At 39.0% G+C, this 19,399-nt stretch overlaps 1 protein-coding gene across 1 annotated transcript in view; it reads left to right on the top strand.

The window, feature by feature from the left end:
• PKN2 (protein kinase N2) overlaps positions 1–17,071 on the top strand; it is a 55,075-nt gene extending 38,004 nt beyond the window's left edge. Inside the window, 19 exon segments of the mRNA XM_036387408.2 lie at positions 169–314; positions 407–620; positions 3,404–3,589; positions 3,876–3,985; positions 5,898–6,041; positions 6,180–6,255; positions 6,579–6,753; positions 6,999–7,128; positions 7,590–7,671; positions 7,674–7,725; positions 7,818–7,893; positions 7,976–8,067; positions 9,083–9,259; positions 9,839–9,901; positions 9,998–10,074; positions 11,453–11,595; positions 12,835–12,942; positions 14,503–14,583; positions 14,664–17,071. Coding sequence (XP_036243301.1) covers positions 169–314; positions 407–620; positions 3,404–3,589; positions 3,876–3,985; positions 5,898–6,041; positions 6,180–6,255; positions 6,579–6,753; positions 6,999–7,128; positions 7,590–7,671; positions 7,674–7,725; positions 7,818–7,893; positions 7,976–8,067; positions 9,083–9,259; positions 9,839–9,901; positions 9,998–10,074; positions 11,453–11,595; positions 12,835–12,942; positions 14,503–14,583; positions 14,664–14,867 — 2,336 coding nt within the window. The 3' untranslated portion in view covers positions 14,868–17,071.
• Positions 17,072–19,399: the final 2,328 nt, after the last annotated feature.

The following is a 19,399-nucleotide window of genomic DNA, read 5'->3' as shown; positions in this document are numbered from 1 at the left end:
ACTTTTATTACATACTTCAAGTTTCTCTTTGGACTACCAAATATGCATCTCTCCTGTTTTTTTCCTTTTTCTTCTCCCCTCTGTTTATATGGAGGAGGGGTTGATACTAAAGAAATTAAACCTGGTTGTTATCTTCAATGAAGGTTGTTTGTTTATATCTCTTTGCAGCAAAACCTGTGATAAGCCCTCTTGAACTCCGAATGGAAGAATTGCGGCATCATTTTAGGATAGAGTACGCTGTAGCAGAAGGTGCAAAAAATGTGATGAAATTACTTGGATCTGGGAAAGTTACCGACAGAAAGGCACTTTCAGAAGTAATTTGTCATTACAATTTCTGATACTTTGTTTTGAAGTTTATTTAAGGGGAAAAAATTGAACTATTTCTAATTCTTTTTGTTTTAAAAAGGCACAAGCAAGATTTAATGAATCAAGCCAGAAGCTGGACCTCTTGAAGTATTCACTGGAACAGAGATTGAATGAACTTCCTAAAAACCATCCCAAAAGCAGTATTATTATAGAAGAGCTTTCATTAGTCTCCTCACCCACATTAAGTCCTCGTCAGAGTGTAATATCTACTCAAAACCAGTACAGTACACTGTCCAAACCAGCAGCTTTAACAGGTATGATTTAAAGAGCTTTTTTGGTTTTCCTTTTTGATCTTAATTAATGATTTAAAACAAGCTTTTAATGCCAACTATATTTCTTACTGGACATATGTAATTGTTGTTCTTTTCCTAGACAAAGGCATTTAGAATTTCCCAGTGTCTATACACTGCAAAAAATGCAGATAAGTTTCTTTGATTTATTTGTTTACCTTTTTATAATGTTATTGAAAATGTGATGCTCTGGCATTAAATAGCTCCCTATGGAATGATATTGCTAGCATTTACCAAATGCCTTTAATCTTGAGATTATCATGTACTTGTCATCAAGGTGTATAAGTATCATTATACCCATTTTACAGATAGGGAAGCTAAGTTGCAGAAGGGTTCAGTGAGTTGCCCTGATCAAACAACAAGTAGGTGACAGAGCTGGAGATAGGCACCAGCTTTTCTCCCAGTTCCTATTTTACTCACTGGACCTCAATGGATTTCTGGAAGGTGAGATTTATACTACCAAATCATGCATTATATTTGTAATCCAAAGAAGGAGATCCTAACAAACATAGATGAAACCATGGGGGAGACTCTTGTTTCTTGGTACCAACTGTTTTCCTTGCAAATAAGATTGGAGTGATTTTTTTAAAGAGACTTGGCCTACTGTGAAGAACCACATTTATATATAAATGTGACTTAGGAAAATCTCATAGTTTGGGTTCACCTGGAATTGTCCTTCAATGAAAGTAAGGTTTCAACAGAGAACGATATTTTAACAAATGTCTTGAACATTTGCCTCACAGCATTCTTAAAGAAAAACATGCTTCTGACTACTTGGGGGTATGTTGCTGTTCTAAATTTTTTTAGCCAGTGGTCTAGAATTCCTAGGACAGATAGGTTTGACTTTATGTTTTGTTTCCTAACACATTTGGCATGTAACTATTAAGCCTATTACTAACATAGTAAGTTTATAAGAAAAAAAAAATACCTGGAATTCAAATGTTACTCAGGATATACATGTAGAAATTAAACAGAATTTAATTTTGAAGTACTGTGGGGTTATATTTTGAAACAGAAAGAGGAATTTTTTGGCTGAGCTACAAGAATAATAATAATAATAATAATAATAATAATAATAATAATAGTGAGCAAGTCTATTTCTCTTGCATTGTGAAGCAAGAGAAACTTGCTGAGAGTCTCTCAGCTGAGAGTCCTTGTAAAGTTGTGTGGTAAGAAGAACTTTTTCCATCAAATGAAAACTGAAATGATCAGTGACTGCAGGCAGGAAGTATCATGCCTTGGGTTTAAAACAACTTGCTTTTTTTTCTGCTTCCTGTAACAGATAATGAAGAGTCAGATACTTTATAGTGGCTATAATTTCTCTTTAAACATGCTTTACTGATACATATGAAATTTTTTTAATAGAAATTGACAAAGCTACATGCTTGTGAAGTTCTTAATAGTTTCACTTTCATATTGCCTACACAAAGAGCTTTTGTATTGAGCTGGATTTAAATGAAGTGTCTCTGTGTTTTGCCTCTAATGCTTTGTGAGAAATAGAGCAATGCTACTGTCATACATCTTTAAGTGCATCAACATGACTTTCTGATTTGCATCCATTCCTTATACAAGAGTATAGCTTTTCTGCTTATTAATATCTTTTTTTTTTCTAAACAGAGTTTGGGAATGGAGTATTCTTTTACCTTTTAACCTGTTTCGGAAGCCAATAGCATCTCTTTGTCTTCATAGCCTAATGCTTAGCTGTCACTTACGGCTGTTAGCTTCCTACAGGTTGGGATTTCTTCTTAGACTGGTTTCTTGCTGTCTGTTCTGTGGGCTATGATGTTGCCAGATCATTTTTAGGTTAAGTCTGACTTAAGTTTCTGTTACAAAAGAGTACTTTTTAAGTGTCATGGTTAAGTACATTTGCTGTCAAAAGAAGACTGCATTTCAGAGCTGCATTTCTAACTGACACTGATTATGAACTGGCTAATTTCACCACTTCTAGTAGTTGATTTTGTCAGTCAGTGCTGTCACAGTTTCATAGATGTTATCTTGTACAGGATGAAGCCAGCCTACCATTCTTGTAACCATCTGTGGTATTCAGATGTTTTTGTGCTACTGGAGGAAACTCTTCAATTTGAACAGCAGCCTTATACCTCATTTGGTTAAAGATGCAGAAGATTTGGAAGAATAGCTTGTTGAAGAGTAGCGTCTCAGCTTTTATAAATCCAAATTCAGTCAAATTGGAACAATTGAATGATTTTAAATTACATACTGATACAATTTTGACTTTAGCATGCACCAGGCACATGTGATTTCTGGTGTGTGATTTCTTACACAAATCTGTAGTCTCAATAGTTTGTTAATTTTATCCAGTATTAACTAGTTATATAAAACTCATTAAAATTGTTATTGCTCCATCTGGAAGATTCATTGCTTTAATAAGAAACTTGAAATTTGTCAGTCTTAAAAAATGATGTTGTTTACAATTCAAACCCAACTCAGTTAGGTTCCCAAGTGAAGAAAACAAAAAGACTTCTGGAACACAACAAAAACTTATTTTATGTTATCTTGGTGAACTGTTGCTCTTTTCTAGAAGGTTGAGTCCCACATAGTTGACTTTTAATGCTTTTATTTTCAATATATATGTGTGTCCTAGATTTGTCTTTTGATTTCATCTGATCTTTCTGTTATACCCTGTGGGAGTCAGAATGTGAGCTATTGCCATCAATCAGTCATTAGTCATTCACTTGGCTTACTTAAGAGCAGAAAACTTTCATAAATCATTGTCCATCTTCTTCTAGGTACCCTGGAAGTGAGGCTCATGGGCTGCCAAGATATATTGGAAAATGTCCCTGGTCGATCAAAAGCCACATCAATTACATTGCCTGGTTGGAGTCCAAATGAAGCCAGATCATCTTTCATAAGTAGACCCAGTAAAAGTAAAAGTGGGAGTGGTAGAAACCTTCTGAAAACTGATGACTTGTCCAGTTCAGTATACCCTTACTTTTCTTATTTTTATGCATTATCTTTTATTTAAATTTTCATGGGCATGATATGTCCTGTAATTTAAAATATTAAATTGATTCAAAGCTTTAAACTTTAAATATTTCTTTACTTGTTAAGCTGTTAACAAAAGCACAACCACACTATTATGCCCATAAGAACCAATTAAATATGAGATTACATTTCTAAGGGAAACTTACTGGAGATTTTTTTTTGTTTGTGGAAAATCCTCTTAAAGTTTTAAGCTGAGTTTGTGTACTTTACTTACAGATGAAGTCTGTGCTGTACTGAAGCTGGATAACACCGTGGTTGGTCAAACTAGCTGGAAACCGATTTCCAATCAGTCATGGGATCAGAAATTTACACTGGAACTAGACAGGGTAAAAATGTGGCCTGATTTCCTCAACAGCTGTACTTGATTCTTGTATTAATTTCATGTTGCTTTTTTCCCCTGTTGCTGTCATTTTATTCAAATTCCATAAGTGTAGCATTCCCATCTTTACTAGAAAGAGTTCCCTGGGCTTAAGCTGTTGTGCTGGGCCAGCATTCTAGAAATCTTAACTTTTCTGACCTACAAACTGATGTAATATTTTTGTCAAGATCTAACCCTTAGTGGCTTTTCAAAGATGGGAGATGGGAGAGATGGTGCTTACTTTTTTATTTGGATCATCAGCTTTTAATTATTTATCAGTAAAGTGTGATATCAGATCAGTTTGGACGTTTTGGTAAAACTACATCATAGAATTTTTAGTGTTTTTATAGAAGTGTTCTCATGTAAAGCTGGTCAGTTCTTCAGGAATAATAAATTCATTACTTGTTCGTTCTTATAACTTTAAATGTTACTTAGAGGGCTCAACTCAAAAGTATTGAGTTGCTACTTTTGAAGTAGAATTTATGTTATATAGATTTAACCAAGTATTTTTTTAGGTAACTGATAGTCCTAGTATTTTAAGGTATGAGGTTTATTTTTTTTCTGAAAATTAAACTATATTTTAGGAGCTTAAATTATCTCCAGTACATGTTTACTCCAATACATGCTTCTCACATGAGAAAAAATAACAGCCACTTTCCTGTTTTTTTGCTTTTTCCCTGCCAAGCCCCAGTCCAGATTCCCTCCTCTAGGAAGGAAGCAATTTTAGACTTGCAAGTAGAGAAATTCAGGTTACAGTCAGGAGTAGTGCAGAAAAAAAAAAAAAAAAAAGGAGCTGTGGAGCCCTGACGCCTCAATTATTTTCAGATTAAGACTTGAACTACTCAGCGTAGTAGCTGCTCCTGCCAGCCTCATATATGTTATGGGCTCTATTTAAGAACTTAGGTTTTGGTGCCAGAAAAGGACTTTGCTTCTGCTGTTCCTGGCCACGTATCCTGAGACTGGCTCAGAAGGTCAGAGCTTGGTCCCAGTGACACCAAGGTGTGGTTTCAATCCCCATATGGGTCATTCACTTAAGAGCAGGACTTGATGATCCATGCAGGTCCCTTCCAACTCAGAATATTCTGTGAATATTTCTGTGCTTGAAATGCACAATCCAAGCCCTGTTATTCTTTAATCTGGTGCTTCTTGACTTCTACTTCTTTTAAAACCTGTCATAGCTATGGTAGACAGTAAAATGATGTATGATGGAGTTGAAGTAGTAACATGCGATGGTGCTGTTACATTGCAGGATTCACATGTATTGCAGGATTCTTCACTTTTGGGACAGGTTTTTGTAACACACATATAAGACACTCTAAGAATATGTAAATCACATCAGCAAGATAGAGCAGTAGTTCCTGGTAGTTTAAAGTTTTTGGTCCCTCTTTACAACCATATTACAAAAGGTGCATGCGTTTCTAGAGATAGTCTACAAGGTTTTGCATCATCATGGATATCCAGGTACGAAAATGTTTGCAGGCATCAAATGAAGTTGGTACTTGTAAAAAATATGGAAACTACCAAAACTGAGGTTTCTAAGCATAAGTTAAGTTTTGTTGTCAGAGCTTGAGCTAAAACATCTTGAACAAGCAGTGTTGTTAGACTGACCCTAAAAGTCTGGTTACTGTGGCTCTCTGCTTCTACTCTCAGGGAAAATTTTACATCTGTGCTTTTATTTGTACAATGGAGATCTCATCTGAACTGAAGTGAAATGCTGTGATCATCAGAGCTTCAGTCTGCCTGGTTAGCTCTGCCAGCCTTTTAAAATAACAGCTCTGCATCTTGATCCTTGAGTTCCTTGATCTTACAGTTGTACCGTGGTAACTCTTGCAGAACAATTACTAATAAGTGATTTCCTGTGTCTGTGTTTCCTGTCATAGTCACGTGAATTAGAAATCTCAGTTTATTGGCGTGACTGGAGATCTTTGTGTGCAGTAAAGTTTCTGAGGTTGGAAGATTTCCTGGATAACCAACGGCATGGCATGTGTCTCTATCTCGAACCCCAGGGCACTCTGTTTGCAGAGGTAAGAATGTTTCTTTGAAGCACTTGAACATACTCGAAAGTATTACATGGCAGAATAGTTTAACAAGTTTTCCTTGAACTTTTAAGAATGCATTTTGTTCTGAAACTTGAACTATAACACACATTATTTGAACTGCAGGTTACGTTTTTTAATCCGGTTATTGAAAGAAGACCAAAACTCCAGAGGCAGAAGAAAATTTTTTCAAAACAGCAAGGTGATTCTTTCATATAAACATGTAAAGCTTAAAACTTGTATAGATCTGTGAAATTTTTTATACAGAGGTCTAATGTTTGCCTGCAGATAATACTGTTGATAATGAAGGATTTGGCATTGCATTTAGAAATCTTTTGTATTAGAATTCCTTATTATGCATTAGCATTTAATTGTGATGAATTAGAAATTGCAAAGGAAAATTACAAATTTTGTTTGTTTTTCATAAACTATAAATTAATTCATATGAGATTTTTTAATTATTGGTTTTGGTAATGAGTTAGGAAATTACTTGCATTCTGTTTTCTTTTTTCACAATATCTATAGGGAAAACATTTCTCCGAGCTCCTCAGATGAATATTAATATTGCCACTTGGGGAAGGCTTGTGAGAAGAGCTATTCCTACAGTGAATCACTCTGGCACCTTCAGCCCCCAAGCAGCAGTGCCTGCCACAGGCCAAGTGGTGGATGCCCAGCTTGCTGAACTGACCCTGCCAGCCAGGTAGGTCACCTCTGCAGCTCTGCCGTACCCCTGAGCGCAGGAGGGAGCACTGAGAGGCTTCTGTCCTCATGTACAGAATGTGTGCACAGTCTGGTTATCCTGAAAGGCTGCACACCTTTCCTTCTTTTAGTTGTGGAGAACTATTCTGTAGCTAGATCAGACACACAATGTTTGGTTTAGGAGAAATCTACAGGTGTTAAAATAGTCTTTGCTATACACTGAGGAGTTATTTATTTTCTTGCCAGTGACTCTCCTGTAGCCAAATTGGACTTTGAACTTGAGCCTGAGCCTCCACCTGCTCCACCCCGTGCATCGTCCCTTGCGGAAATATGTGAATCTTCCTCTGAGATAAAGGCGCCTGATGTGCCTTCTCAGGCAAGTAATTTTTAAGAATCTTGGGTTATACAGTTTAACATGGTATTGTAGTATTGGCATCTTTATGATGGATTTCTGCCTTTACAAATCAGCACATGCTCCCTTAACTTCCACACACAGAATTGTGTCAGTAGAATGCTCCGATTGCTCTTGGTGGCAGACTGTTTCTGTGGTTGGTGTGTTTAACACTCCATGTAATTAGTTCCACCACAGAAAAAAGCCAGAGCTCCAAAACTATTAGCGTATTCAGGATAAAATGGTTTTATTAAGAGAGAGCAAAATTACTGGAGCAGTAGGTTTTATCAGTCTGCTAAAATCTTACTTAGCTGTATCATCTGGAAATTTGTCATTTTAGCCTAGGCAATGGGTGTATTAAGAATTTCATGTGCTTTTAGTAAAATTTCTGCATTCATTTGCCTTCACAATCAGTTTTAAATTTTCAGGTTTCTTGTTCTTCACAGGATGAAGTAGCAACTTTTGATTTTGAAAATGGCAGAAATAGTATTGTTCCAAAACTCCAGCCTGAAATAATCTGTGAGTCTGATGTCCCCATTCAGACATGAAATACACCAACACCAGAGAGTCTGAAGATAGAAGGTAAAAAAGCAGTGGTTTTCCTATTTTGATCTGAATAATATTTCTTAAAGCTAACAAACTAGAAACTTTGTGACCAATTTTTATTTACATAGATCACAACAAAGATTCCAGTTCAGTCTGAAGGATTTCAGATGCTGCGCTGTACTGGGCAGAGGACATTTTGGAAAGGTAAATGTCAAAAGGCTGTTTCAAGTGTCAAGGCTTTATCAAAAAGTAGATATAGCTCTTAAAGTTATCTCCTCTGTTTTAGGTGCTGTTGGCAGAATACAAAAACACAAATGAGATGTTTGCTATTAAAGCCTTAAAGAAAGGAGATATTGTGGCTCGTGATGAAGTGGACAGGTCAGTTTGTACAGTATAAACATATGGATTCCATAAACCAGTTGTATGCTCTGCCAGGGAGCTGCTGAATTGAGTGGAAGAGCAAATTCAGCTGTCATCTCCCTGTGTAGCTGGCTGCTGTAGATGTGTATGCTTGTTCTGGGGCAAGCAGGGAGCAGAGTAACCCCTGCTTTGTTGTAGTGCCCTTCTTATGCCTGAACCACAGATCTGACTTAAGCTGATCCTGTTTTTGATTTTCAGGTTCTCTTGCAAGTATTTATTCTAATTACTTCCAATTACTTACATCACATTTGGGATAACAGTGACTGTTTGCTTTACTGGCAGAACCTGTGTTGCTATTTCTGAACCTCTAACATACTGTCATGCTCTGTCCATCATATTTTCCCTTCGTATACTGTTGGGTGTTTTTCGGTCTTTTTGACCCAAAACTTAGATTCTGCTTTTTTTGGGTTTTTTAATTGCTTGGGCGTGAAAGAGCCATTACAAAATTGTTTGGTTTTAGTGCAAGAAGGTGTTTTTACAGTTGCTTAAGAGTGACTGTGTTCATTTGCAGGAAGAAGGATAGCTGTATTAACAAAAACCTACATAAACAATTGGTTTTAAGAGGAATAACCAGGAATTACTATAGATAGATATCTGTAATACTGTCACTGGATTTCCACTTTCCATCTTGTAAATAATTAAAATAAAAATGGATTGAAATGAATGTCACATGATTGCAGTGCATAATTAATGCAATCCAAGTATTTGGAAGGAAAATTGTCGGCACAATTTTCATGGACTGCTAGGTTTCCTCTTTTCATTTGGGAAAGCTAAATATAAATTCATGAAATCCTGATAAAAATTCATGAAATCCTGATATTAAAATCTCTCTCTTGAACAAAACAAAAAAAGTTCTTATCTTATCCTGAGGAATAGAGCAAAACCCATAAAGTATAAAATACCAATATTTTCTGAGAATTGAAAAACTGTTGTTCAGCACTAAGCTTTATATTATTCCTGATTTTGTTTGCAGCTTGATGTGTGAAAAGCGAATATTTGAAACTGTGAATAGTGTAAGACATCCCTTCTTGGTGAACCTTTTTGCTTGTTTCCAAACCAAAGATCACGTGTGCTTTGTAATGGAATATGCTGCTGGTGGGGACCTGATGATGCACATTCACACTGATGTCTTCTCTGAGCCCAGAGCAGTGTGAGTATCCCTCCCTTCCTGTGGCATTAAGGGAAGGGCGCTTTGCTCAGTGGATAAGAACTAAGGGCTTTATCACCACGTGCCACCACATTATGCCACTTCAGTAAATGCTGCTTGAGGGTTGAGATTCTAACTGATTTTGTTGTTAGAAGATGACATGCAGATTTAATGTGCCTGAATCTACACTGAATTCTACACTGAAAATCTATACGCAAGTATTTAGTTTTTATAATACTTTTTTTAGGATCACAATAAAAATGCGAATGAAGAGTTAAAATAGTAGACAAAGCTAAAAAAGGAAAGAATAAGCTCATTTAGAAAACCTTCAATGCTATAGCAGTGAACACTACAGAAAATTTATCCTCCAGCCCAAGCAAACATGCCACAGTTTGAAAGCTGCAAGTTTAAGTGTTCTTGCCATCTGGCTTTAAAACTCTAGCCTTGTAAAACTAATCTGTACCCAAAAAAACAATTGGTAATCTTCAAAGGATGGCTCATAAAAAAATCAATAATAATGGACTTCACATTCTGAAAAGCAAGACGAAATTCCATTGAAATTTAAACTAACTTTTTCAACAGATTTTATGCTGCGTGTGTGGTTCTTGGACTTCAGTATTTACATGAGCACAAAATAGTGTACAGGTAAGTAGTCATTTCCAGCAGATGAATTTCAGCTGTTCTGAACAGTACTAAAGAAACACATCAATGATGCAATTTTGTTCTCAAATGTTCATTTAGAGATTTGAAGTTGGATAACTTATTGCTGGACACAGAAGGCTTTGTGAAAATTGCTGACTTTGGTCTTTGCAAAGAAGGTAATAGCCCTTAAATTTTCTTTCTAGGGGAATTCCATAGTCTGTCCTACTCTTGACCGTTCCTTGAGAGTTTTGGACTGCCAGATGTGCATAGCTTGGTCTATTTACCATGTGTCATTTGAAGGAAAAAAATACTCCTCTGATTGTACAAATATGAAGATAGGAAGTTCCTTAGTAGGGAGATATCAGGAGCATGTGAGCATTGCCCTGTTCTTTTCATTTATTTATTGTCAGTGTGAGCATCACCTATTCTGACTCTTACTTCATCACATAGCTGCTTGTTAACAAGGCACACTGCACATTTTATGAGTAGGAAAAGCATTAGGTGGCTTCCTCATTCTAAACATCTTGACACCGCACAACAAAATCAAGTGCCATTATAATCCATCCCGAGTTCTTGTTTTTTTACAAACAGACTATCTATTTTTTTAGCTCAAAAACAGTTGCAACTCTGAGTATATGGAAATGTGATTCTGTGTGTGATTCTTAGGAAAATGATATGTAAAGTATACTACAGCTAAAATTGAGAGATTGTCCCAAAAGGGAAGCCTAGAAAGTTACTTTCAAGCATCTCACTACTGGCAAATACCAAATAGAGGTAGTTATTACAGTGTTTTTCTAAAAACCCATTCTGTGGGCAAAGATCCTATTTCAGTTTTTCTAGTCTGTCTTCCATGTATTTTCCTTTAAGGTAGCCTAAGAGGGAATTGGGTAAACTCAGTAGGTCTTCAGACAGGAGTGCCAGGGGAAGTCCTGTGATTGTAGCTACAAATAAGTTCAGTAAATGACAAAACAAAATGAGAAGAAAAGTTCTTTCCCTCACTGACTGCTACAATTAATGGTTTTCCCAAGTTTTCTGCAGTAGCTCCCCTTGTCATGTGACATCAGGCCTGGTGGTGCTGATGTCCCAAACTGTGCCCCTCTGGCAAATCCACAGGGCTTATTTTGCTCCACATTCTTTCACTACACTCCATGTTTTACTCTACTATATGTAATTTGCACTGCAGAAGCATCCAGGGGGGCACGTTTGGCTAAACTAGTGTGTACTGCATTTTCTTGTGCTAACTAGGTAGAAATGGAGCATAAGATTGTATCTTTCCAAGCAAAGATAACTGGGTAACAGAGGTGTAACTGGAACCTTAATCTGGCTCACTGCATATAGTGAGGGATAGAAAAATTTGAATAGAAGCACATGTGAAACAAAGGCATGGGGAGGAAGAAGGAGGGAATGTTTTATCTCATTGGCCTGAGCCTTCAGGTCACAGGCCTTGGATCTACAGTATTGGTTGAAGTTGCTCTGTAGAGAGGTTCTGCTTGGAAGAACAGGTTGTGGAATGGCAGAAAATACTGCTTGCTTTTCATCATCTGTAACTTTCAGGAATGGGATTTGGAGACAGAACAAGCACATTCTGTGGCACACCGGAATTTCTGGCTCCAGAGGTGCTGACAGAAACCTCCTATACAAGAGCTGTAGACTGGTGGGGTCTTGGTGTTCTTATCTATGAGATGCTGGTGGGTGAGGTAAGTTCTAGTAAGGTACAGTGGAGTCATAAAAAGCAACGTTCACAAAGGTTACAAACCTCAAGATACCCGCCTGTTAACACTTCATATGCCCTACCTGCCGCAGTATCAGTATTCATTATACAGCATGCATAGGCATACCCAGCTTTACAGTGAGCATCTTAATGTGAGTCATCAAGAAAAAGAAGTGTGAAATACTGAGCAGCCACTCACCTGATATTGGCTGCTATAACACTGGAGAAGTTGGCAAGTCATGTCTGGAGCTTGAATTATCAGCAAGTGTAGAAGCCAACAAGTTGTAACAGATTTTTGCTTTACTCTATTTTTAATTACATCATTATGTCCTAAATCAAATTCCAGTAATGGTAGTGTCTCTAAGAGTACAGTACATCTGTACATACAGTTTGGGGGAGCTAGGTTTCCAGGACACATCTGTTACCAAATCTAGATGTGCACAGCAATATCAGTCTCTTGCTTTCAAATGCTTTTAGGGAAAAAATAAACTTCTTAACTCTTCTAGCTTGAATGGAAGTGAACTTTAACACAGAAAACTGGATAGCAATGAAAGATTATGCCAAACACACTAAAATATAAAGCCTCAGTTCCATGTAAATGAGCTGATATAAATAAATCACTGTTGAGAAGTTTATTTGCCATTGCATATACTGCTCTGCCTTCTGGTCCATTTTGTAACAGTATCTCCCAGGTGGCACAGTGATAGTGCACATGCTAAAAACTCATAATTTTGTTCTTTTTCAAAAAAAGATGGTCATTCAAATTACTTTCACTTCCTTTCAGGTAAAAAGGACAAAAAGCTTGTACAGTATCACCTACATCTGTCAGGCCACTTCAAAACAGTTTGAAAACACTTGAGCTGCAACATGCTAAAGATTTTACTAAAACAAATTTGTCTTGCCCACACTATTTGTGAATGGTAGCTACCCCAAAGAAGAGCTGATAGATAATTTCCATGTACACCCACCCTGAGTTCAAAGAAGATCCCAGTTTTAGGTGTTTCTACCTCTAAAAGCCATTTTTAAAACACAGTCCTTCAGTAGGTATTATGGGAGAATGCCAGCTTGCCTTTTCTCTCTTCCTTATGGAAAGCCATGTATCTGTTTCTGGGAAGGAAGACTTCATTTCGGGGTGTCTAATTCCAAATATTCAGCTAAGTTTATGTTGTTTTCAATTGTGATTTTAAGCCTGTTTATAATGGGGTTTTTTTCTCTTTCATTATAGTCTCCCTTCCCTGGAGATGATGAGGAAGAGGTGTTTGACAGCATTGTTAATGATGAAGTAAGATATCCACGATTTCTGTCTACAGAAGCCATCTCAATAATGAGACGGGTAAGAACATTTTACTAATTATTATAGTATCTCCCTCTTGTTCTGTTTCCAACAATTACTTTTGTGAGGAACAAAATAGATTAGGAACCTGCACTTCGTGGTTTTTTTGACAATTAAATTTCAGACTTGCTTCATTTATGTTCTGCCTGTCACCTTAAATGAAAATAGTCTATGCCATTCCACATTATTAGGAGCAAGTTTTTCTTTTTAAAGTGTAAAACACTTAAGGCTCCATTTCTCTCTGAACTAAGTTTCCTAGTTTTACCTAACTAGAGTAGTTCAGCTCTCCTAGCCAAACACTGCTGCATTGACTTATTTGGTGGATTAGCATTGTCACATGAATATTTTAATTCAAAGACTTCTAAATCTTTTTGGTTTCGTTCCATCTGGGGCAGAGAACACTGTACACATGGCATCTGCAGTCCCATTCTTGGCAAGGAACAGCTGATTTTGGTTATGGTAAATTGTTAGTGCTATTCCTTAGTGAGATGTGTCTGCTTATCAAAGGAATGCAGTTGAACCTAAGTTAGCACCTTATCACAATTGATAGAAAGGCAGTATTGATGGTGGTTCCAAAGCCTTTGGAATCAGCCTCTCCACATAAATGCCTGATGCTATGTATCAGTTTAGCACCCAATTCAGCACTATGCTGTAGCACAGTACCTACTGTGACAAAACTATCTAAGTAATAGCATGAATATTCGGTAACTTAAAACAATTGCTTAGTCCCAGGGAGAGAGTGTTTGCCTAGAGAAAGAAAGAGAATACAGATTTAAGGCTGTACGTGGGGAAGGTATTTTTGCTATGAAAATGCCAATATCCACAAGCCACAGGGTGCTGCTACACTGCACCCACAATACATGTACTAGGAGCTTTGTACTGGCAATTTACTAGTTGGAGCTCTCTGCATGCTCTTTCCATCACAGAACTTCATTCACAATATACTAGACATTATTTTTTGATGGCTGCATCTGAATATCAACCCAGCCTGCTGCTGGGCCCTACCTGGAACAGGGGGCTGCTCACAGCAGTACAGTTCACAAGGGGGAGCATCAGACTTCTGGGGGTAACTGGGAAACCCTTTCCTTTGGCTGAATGTATGAAGCAGCTTGAACCCTCTCCTGGTAAATCAAATGCTTTGAGGGAGCTGAGCACTGAGACAGCAGGGTAACTAATCTCTTCTCTGAGCTGAGCAAGAACCACTGGGTTATGTAAATCTGCACCCTCACCAGCAAAGAGGAATTTTGCACTCTGTGACTTGCCCCAGATCACTTCCAGTACCAAGACATGGCAGCACAGCTCTGCAGGGAGACAGATGAGTCTGCTCTGGCACTGGTGCTGGCTTAGCTGCTGCTGAAACTGTGCTGGCAGGCTGAAAGAGCACTGCTAAAAGCTTTGTCTGTCCATTCCTTCAAGGGGAAAGGATTACCCACAGGTCAGGCAGTATGGCTTTACTGTCCACCTTATCCTGGTGTTGGCTCTTAGACAGTAACACTCATCCTTCCTCCTTCCTTTCCCTCCCCCTGAATTTCTCCACTGAAACTCTGCATGTTTTGTCAGCTGCTAAGAAGAAACCCAGAGCGACGTCTTGGGGCTGGAGAGAAAGATGCTGAGGATGTGAAAAAGCATCACTTTTTCAGGGTGAGTACAAACAAGTATTATTTTTAAGAACCCAAAGGAGTAGAGATGGGAAACTAAACATCAGTTGATTTATTTTACAGCAAATAGATTGGCATGCTTTACTGGCCAAGAAAGTCAAGCCTCCTTTCGTCCCTACCATTAGAGGAAGAGAAGATGTCAGTAATTTTGATGATGAATTTACCTCTGAAGCACCTATCCTCACTCCACCTCGGGAACCAAGGATACTTTCAGAAGAAGAGCAGGAAATGTTCAGAGATTTTGATTACATTGCTGATTGGTGTTAACTTCCGCACACTGTGAAGCCCCAGCTGACTGGCTCACAAGAATGCCTCTCTCTGAAGAATACTGACCCTTCAATTGCTTTCTGTGCCACCTGCAGCTTCTGGGTTTTTTTAAATCACATGAAGATCCTTTTAAGTACTGTTTTAACACTCTTTTGAAGAGTGGCCTCTTTGTATATTGTTTTTTATCTGAGCACTGGAAAGCAGGTCTATGGCGTTCCTAAGCTGAGTTGGTGAACCCAGGCTGTGTTGAACTTCCCGCACACGGGCGCACGTGGATCTGTACAGTTCCTCTCACTCTTCCACAGCAGATAATACGCTTTTTAAAGTATCTGCCTTACGTGGGAAAAGCAGACTTTGAGCTAGGTAATCTCCACTCAGCCACACTGAAGTAAGTTGGGATACTGGTGACACTCACACAGAACCTGGTTCTAGTCGGAGAAGGCAAATGATTTCTGCTAAACATTGTGCAGTCTTTAAAACTACACATTTTTACATACACCTTCATCTTGTGTTCTTAAAATAATGCTATTGAGAACAGATATGCCTTGTTTTGTAAATTTTCTATGGTATTTATTAGGAAAAATGTTAAAGACCTTGCCTTTGAGATAACAACTGTGTAAGTGCTTCCATTACAAAGAAAAAAACCCAGAAAACTCCGGAGAGTTTACCAAAGTCACTTGCCAAACAGTTTTGCCTTCAAGCTCCTTGAGCATAGCTTAAGGCCCTGGTTGGGATGAGGAATGTAAGGAGGACGCTGCTCAGTGTAACCCCAGAGTGGAGCAGCCGAAAGGCCCAGGCCCAGCCCCTTCCACACTCACCTCGAGCCTTTCCCGCAGCCCGAGGGGGCAGAGAAGTTCCCAGTCCGTATGCAACCCCCTCCATCCTCCTCTGTCTGCTGTACAGTATCATCATATCAGTTAGGAAAAGTAAGCGTTTTCAATGTATACATGCTGTGAACATGTATATTTGGAAGTTGTAATGTATTCTTACCTCCAGGCAAGTTATTTAACTGTACCACTTCACCGATGTTGCGTAGTGGCCAAGTGAACAAAAAAATGTATCCATGTAGGCCACTGAGCTCCAGCCCCTGGATTGGCAGTTACTGAGGGTAAAAAGCAATATGTTGTAATAGAATGTATAAATATTTTTGATAAAAACAGTGTATATTTTATAAACCCCTTAACACTAAAAGCTGTACCTCAAAAGTTGAAAAGTAATTTAGACCAGACACTGTGTGTATTTGTAAACTAAGACCTATTTTTGGCATCTGCTGTTCTGTGGGCAAACATTGACTCTTGGAAAATAAATTTTCCTCCTGGTCCTTACCTCTAGCACTATTCAGCACTGTAACCTCACAGGTTCATCCTGGCCAGGAGTTTGCTGTTCATGGGCTAAGGCAGTGAGCATCGCACTCAAATGAATTAAAAACTGGTAATTTTATTAATTCAAAGAAGAAACGCAAACCACTGGAGTATGCAATGCTAAGGTGGTGGTTTAAAATCAAGATGCTGGACAGACCTGCAGGGTTAGGCAGGGGAGAGGCTTAAGAAAAAAAGAAAAATAAAATAATCATTACTAGGTCTAAATCAGGCCAATCCCCCACAGGAAGGGGGCAGGCACCTTCCCCACTGCTACAAATCACCTTGGAAAGAGTGAGTCAACTCCTCAGCATTCCTTGTTTCCAGGTCCTATATTGACTAGAAACAAATTATGTTCCTGTATCTAGCTGAAACCAATACTTTTGAGGTACAGTCAGCTTGTCCTTTTTGGCTCCCAAATATATATATACACAAGCATCTCACAGGGTGCTTAATACTTACAAAAGTATCCTCAAACATACCTTTTTTGTAACTACATCTTGTACAGAAATCTTTTTTTAATCTAAGTAAATCACTAAAATAAAAAAAATTAAAAAAATTAGAGGGCAGGGTATGTTCACCCAGTTAAGCTGAAAAAAAGCACTAATTTTATCTCTGTAGTTTTTAAAATATTTTTAGGCAGATTAAGATTTAAACCCTAGATTGTAAATATATTTTGCTATACTTTATCTGTATGTGGCTGCTCAAGCACTTTGTAAGGAAATTAGGATATTTTAGAATGGTACACTATGCATTAAATGAAATGTGCCTTTAACAAATGTCATTCTAAGTGTTTTGCAGTCATTAATATCACAAATTAAAGGTCTAAATAGAGTAATTTGTAAATTGTGTCGCAAACATGATTTTGCTGTTCCTTGAAGTGGCTGGTCATGTCTTCCCCACAGATAACTTCAGAAAAGATCTTAATGTCAGGAGGGGACACAGTCTCTTGGTGGCAGCCCAGTAGGCTTCCTTTTTTTTTTTTTTTTTTATTTTAAAGAACATTACAAATTGCCTCTGAGCAGTCTCTGGCTTGGAGCAGTCAGGACAGCTGGAGTCTGTCTGCCTGGCTCAGCATTCTCCCTCCCAAGCTTCCCCTGAGGGCACAGGGGACACAACTCAGCCCTGCTCCTGGCTACTGCTTCATTACAGTCTCCTTCCTACCACCATTCCTTAGCAAGCTGTGTAACCACACCATAATCTGTACCTACCTACCCCTCACTGAGCTCGTTCTTTGGACAGTCTAGAGGATGAAGCTTTCTTCTAAGTGCATTTAGAACGAAACTCTTTACTTTTAGGAGGCACAGGGAATTTTAGGCGGCCATTTTGCCCCGAGGCAGACACTTCACACCTGGCTAAACAATCGTTCCAGAAAGGGCCGGCTTCAGCATTTCAAGGATTTAATCTGAACTGCCGTTGAATTAACGCTCGAAGATGTTCCCCACACTCGTGTGTGGGGAATACAACCCTTCATCGTCCTGTCCTGCCTTCTCTGGGCTGGCTGCTGAGCCGCCCCCTCAGGCCCGTCCCGGCTGAGCCGAGCGCCCGGAGCCCGCCCTCAGCCTGAGGGCAGCCGTGCCTCCCCCGGGCCCCGCCCCTGGGCCGGGCAGGAGCTACCACAGGGCTCAGAGCTGCCTGAAAACTCAGAGCTACGCCGTATTTTTTCCTGCTATGCTTCATATTAACTAATAGACTGCAACCAGTAGTAAATGGCCTTCAGAATATACCTGCCCCCTTAAGCAGATTCCTAGTTCTGCCTCTTTGTGCTGCACAGTTACTCCCACACCCTGGGAAATACAGGAACTGCTTATGGAACTGCAGGGTCACAGCAGGATTGCACTTCCCTGCCTCCAGCTGCTGCACTTCAGAGCTTTGCACGGATGTATTTAAATTCCTGTCCAGGCAATCTTTGCTGTATGCAACAATTTCAACTGCAAACACTCACCCATCACATGTCAAGTGCTCATGCCTAACGCCTGAAAGGATTTAAGATAAGCAAGCATTATGGGCAAATGTACATTTCAGTCACTTTCAACCTTCATGGAGCAGATTTAATCCACAGATCTATGCTAGAAAGCAGTACTCAGAGTAAAAGCAATTTCCACCTTTGCATTCCCAAGCTGTAGCAACACATTAATGATCAGGCCCAGCCCACTCACAGCATCCCCCTTTTCTCACAGAGGATCCAAGCAGAATAGTACAGACCAAGACCAGGAATGCCCAGATAATAGAAAATGTTGCAACAAAGTCAAAGGCAATACATCAGACAATGAATACATGCCCTGCCAATGACTGAGCGTACTCCCAATACCTGCACCAGAATCCTTCATGGCTGTAACCAACAGCTCTCCTGAGGTGTAACAGGAATGTACAACCTACAGAAAAAAATGTTCAGACTCCACATTTCCAGTACCTACTGGCAGAAGAAGATTAAAGCTCAACTAGAAAACAAACAGCAAGGACTACTGGCAATTATTGAGTGCTATTAGCACTGGACACAGCCTTTCCTCTGGCTGGCTTAGACCAGATGTGCAGCAAGCTGAACCCTCAGCTGTTATTTGTGTAGCTAAACTGCATTTGCACCTGTGATACAAAAATCTCAGGAACCACAAGACTCCCAGTTAAGCACATTTGTTGCTTTGTACACAAAGGGACACTGTCAGGAGGCAACCAGTGTTCAAAGCTCTTAGTCTGGGCAGGGCTGAACAACTTCAGGCCTTCACTCAGCACCTGGCATATCAGCTCAAACAACAAATGCTCACTTAGAACAACCACAGGCCAGCCAGACTGCAGGGTGGGCTGGCAGGACAGACATTTAACAAACATACACTATAAACATTTTTACTTTTCTTTGTACAGTACTAAGCATCATGAAGTTACCAGGAATTCAACTACAGTGAGTACTCATGCTTCTCAGTAGCTGCTTTGTGATTACCTCAAATTCACAGCAGAAGAGCAGAGACATTGAGAATCAGGAAGACTGTGCCAAGGATGGGATTAATCCTTTTGCAACCAGTTTGGAAATATTCTGCAGCAGTTGTGCAAAACTTGGAACAGCTTTTCAGCAACTGTTTACATTCTGGGTGCAAGCACTCACACTACAGCTTCCTACAGCGACTAGAGCACTCCAGAGATCAGAAATTGTCCATAAAGTGAGCATTTAAGCAGCCTTGT

The sequence above is a fragment of the Molothrus ater genome, chromosome 9, assembly GCF_012460135.2.
Source record: "Molothrus ater isolate BHLD 08-10-18 breed brown headed cowbird chromosome 9, BPBGC_Mater_1.1, whole genome shotgun sequence".
In the NCBI taxonomy this organism is placed as follows: domain Eukaryota; kingdom Metazoa; phylum Chordata; class Aves; order Passeriformes; family Icteridae; genus Molothrus; species Molothrus ater.
Note: the sequence above shows the minus strand (reverse complement) of the source record. Positions and strands in the feature narration are given on the sequence as shown.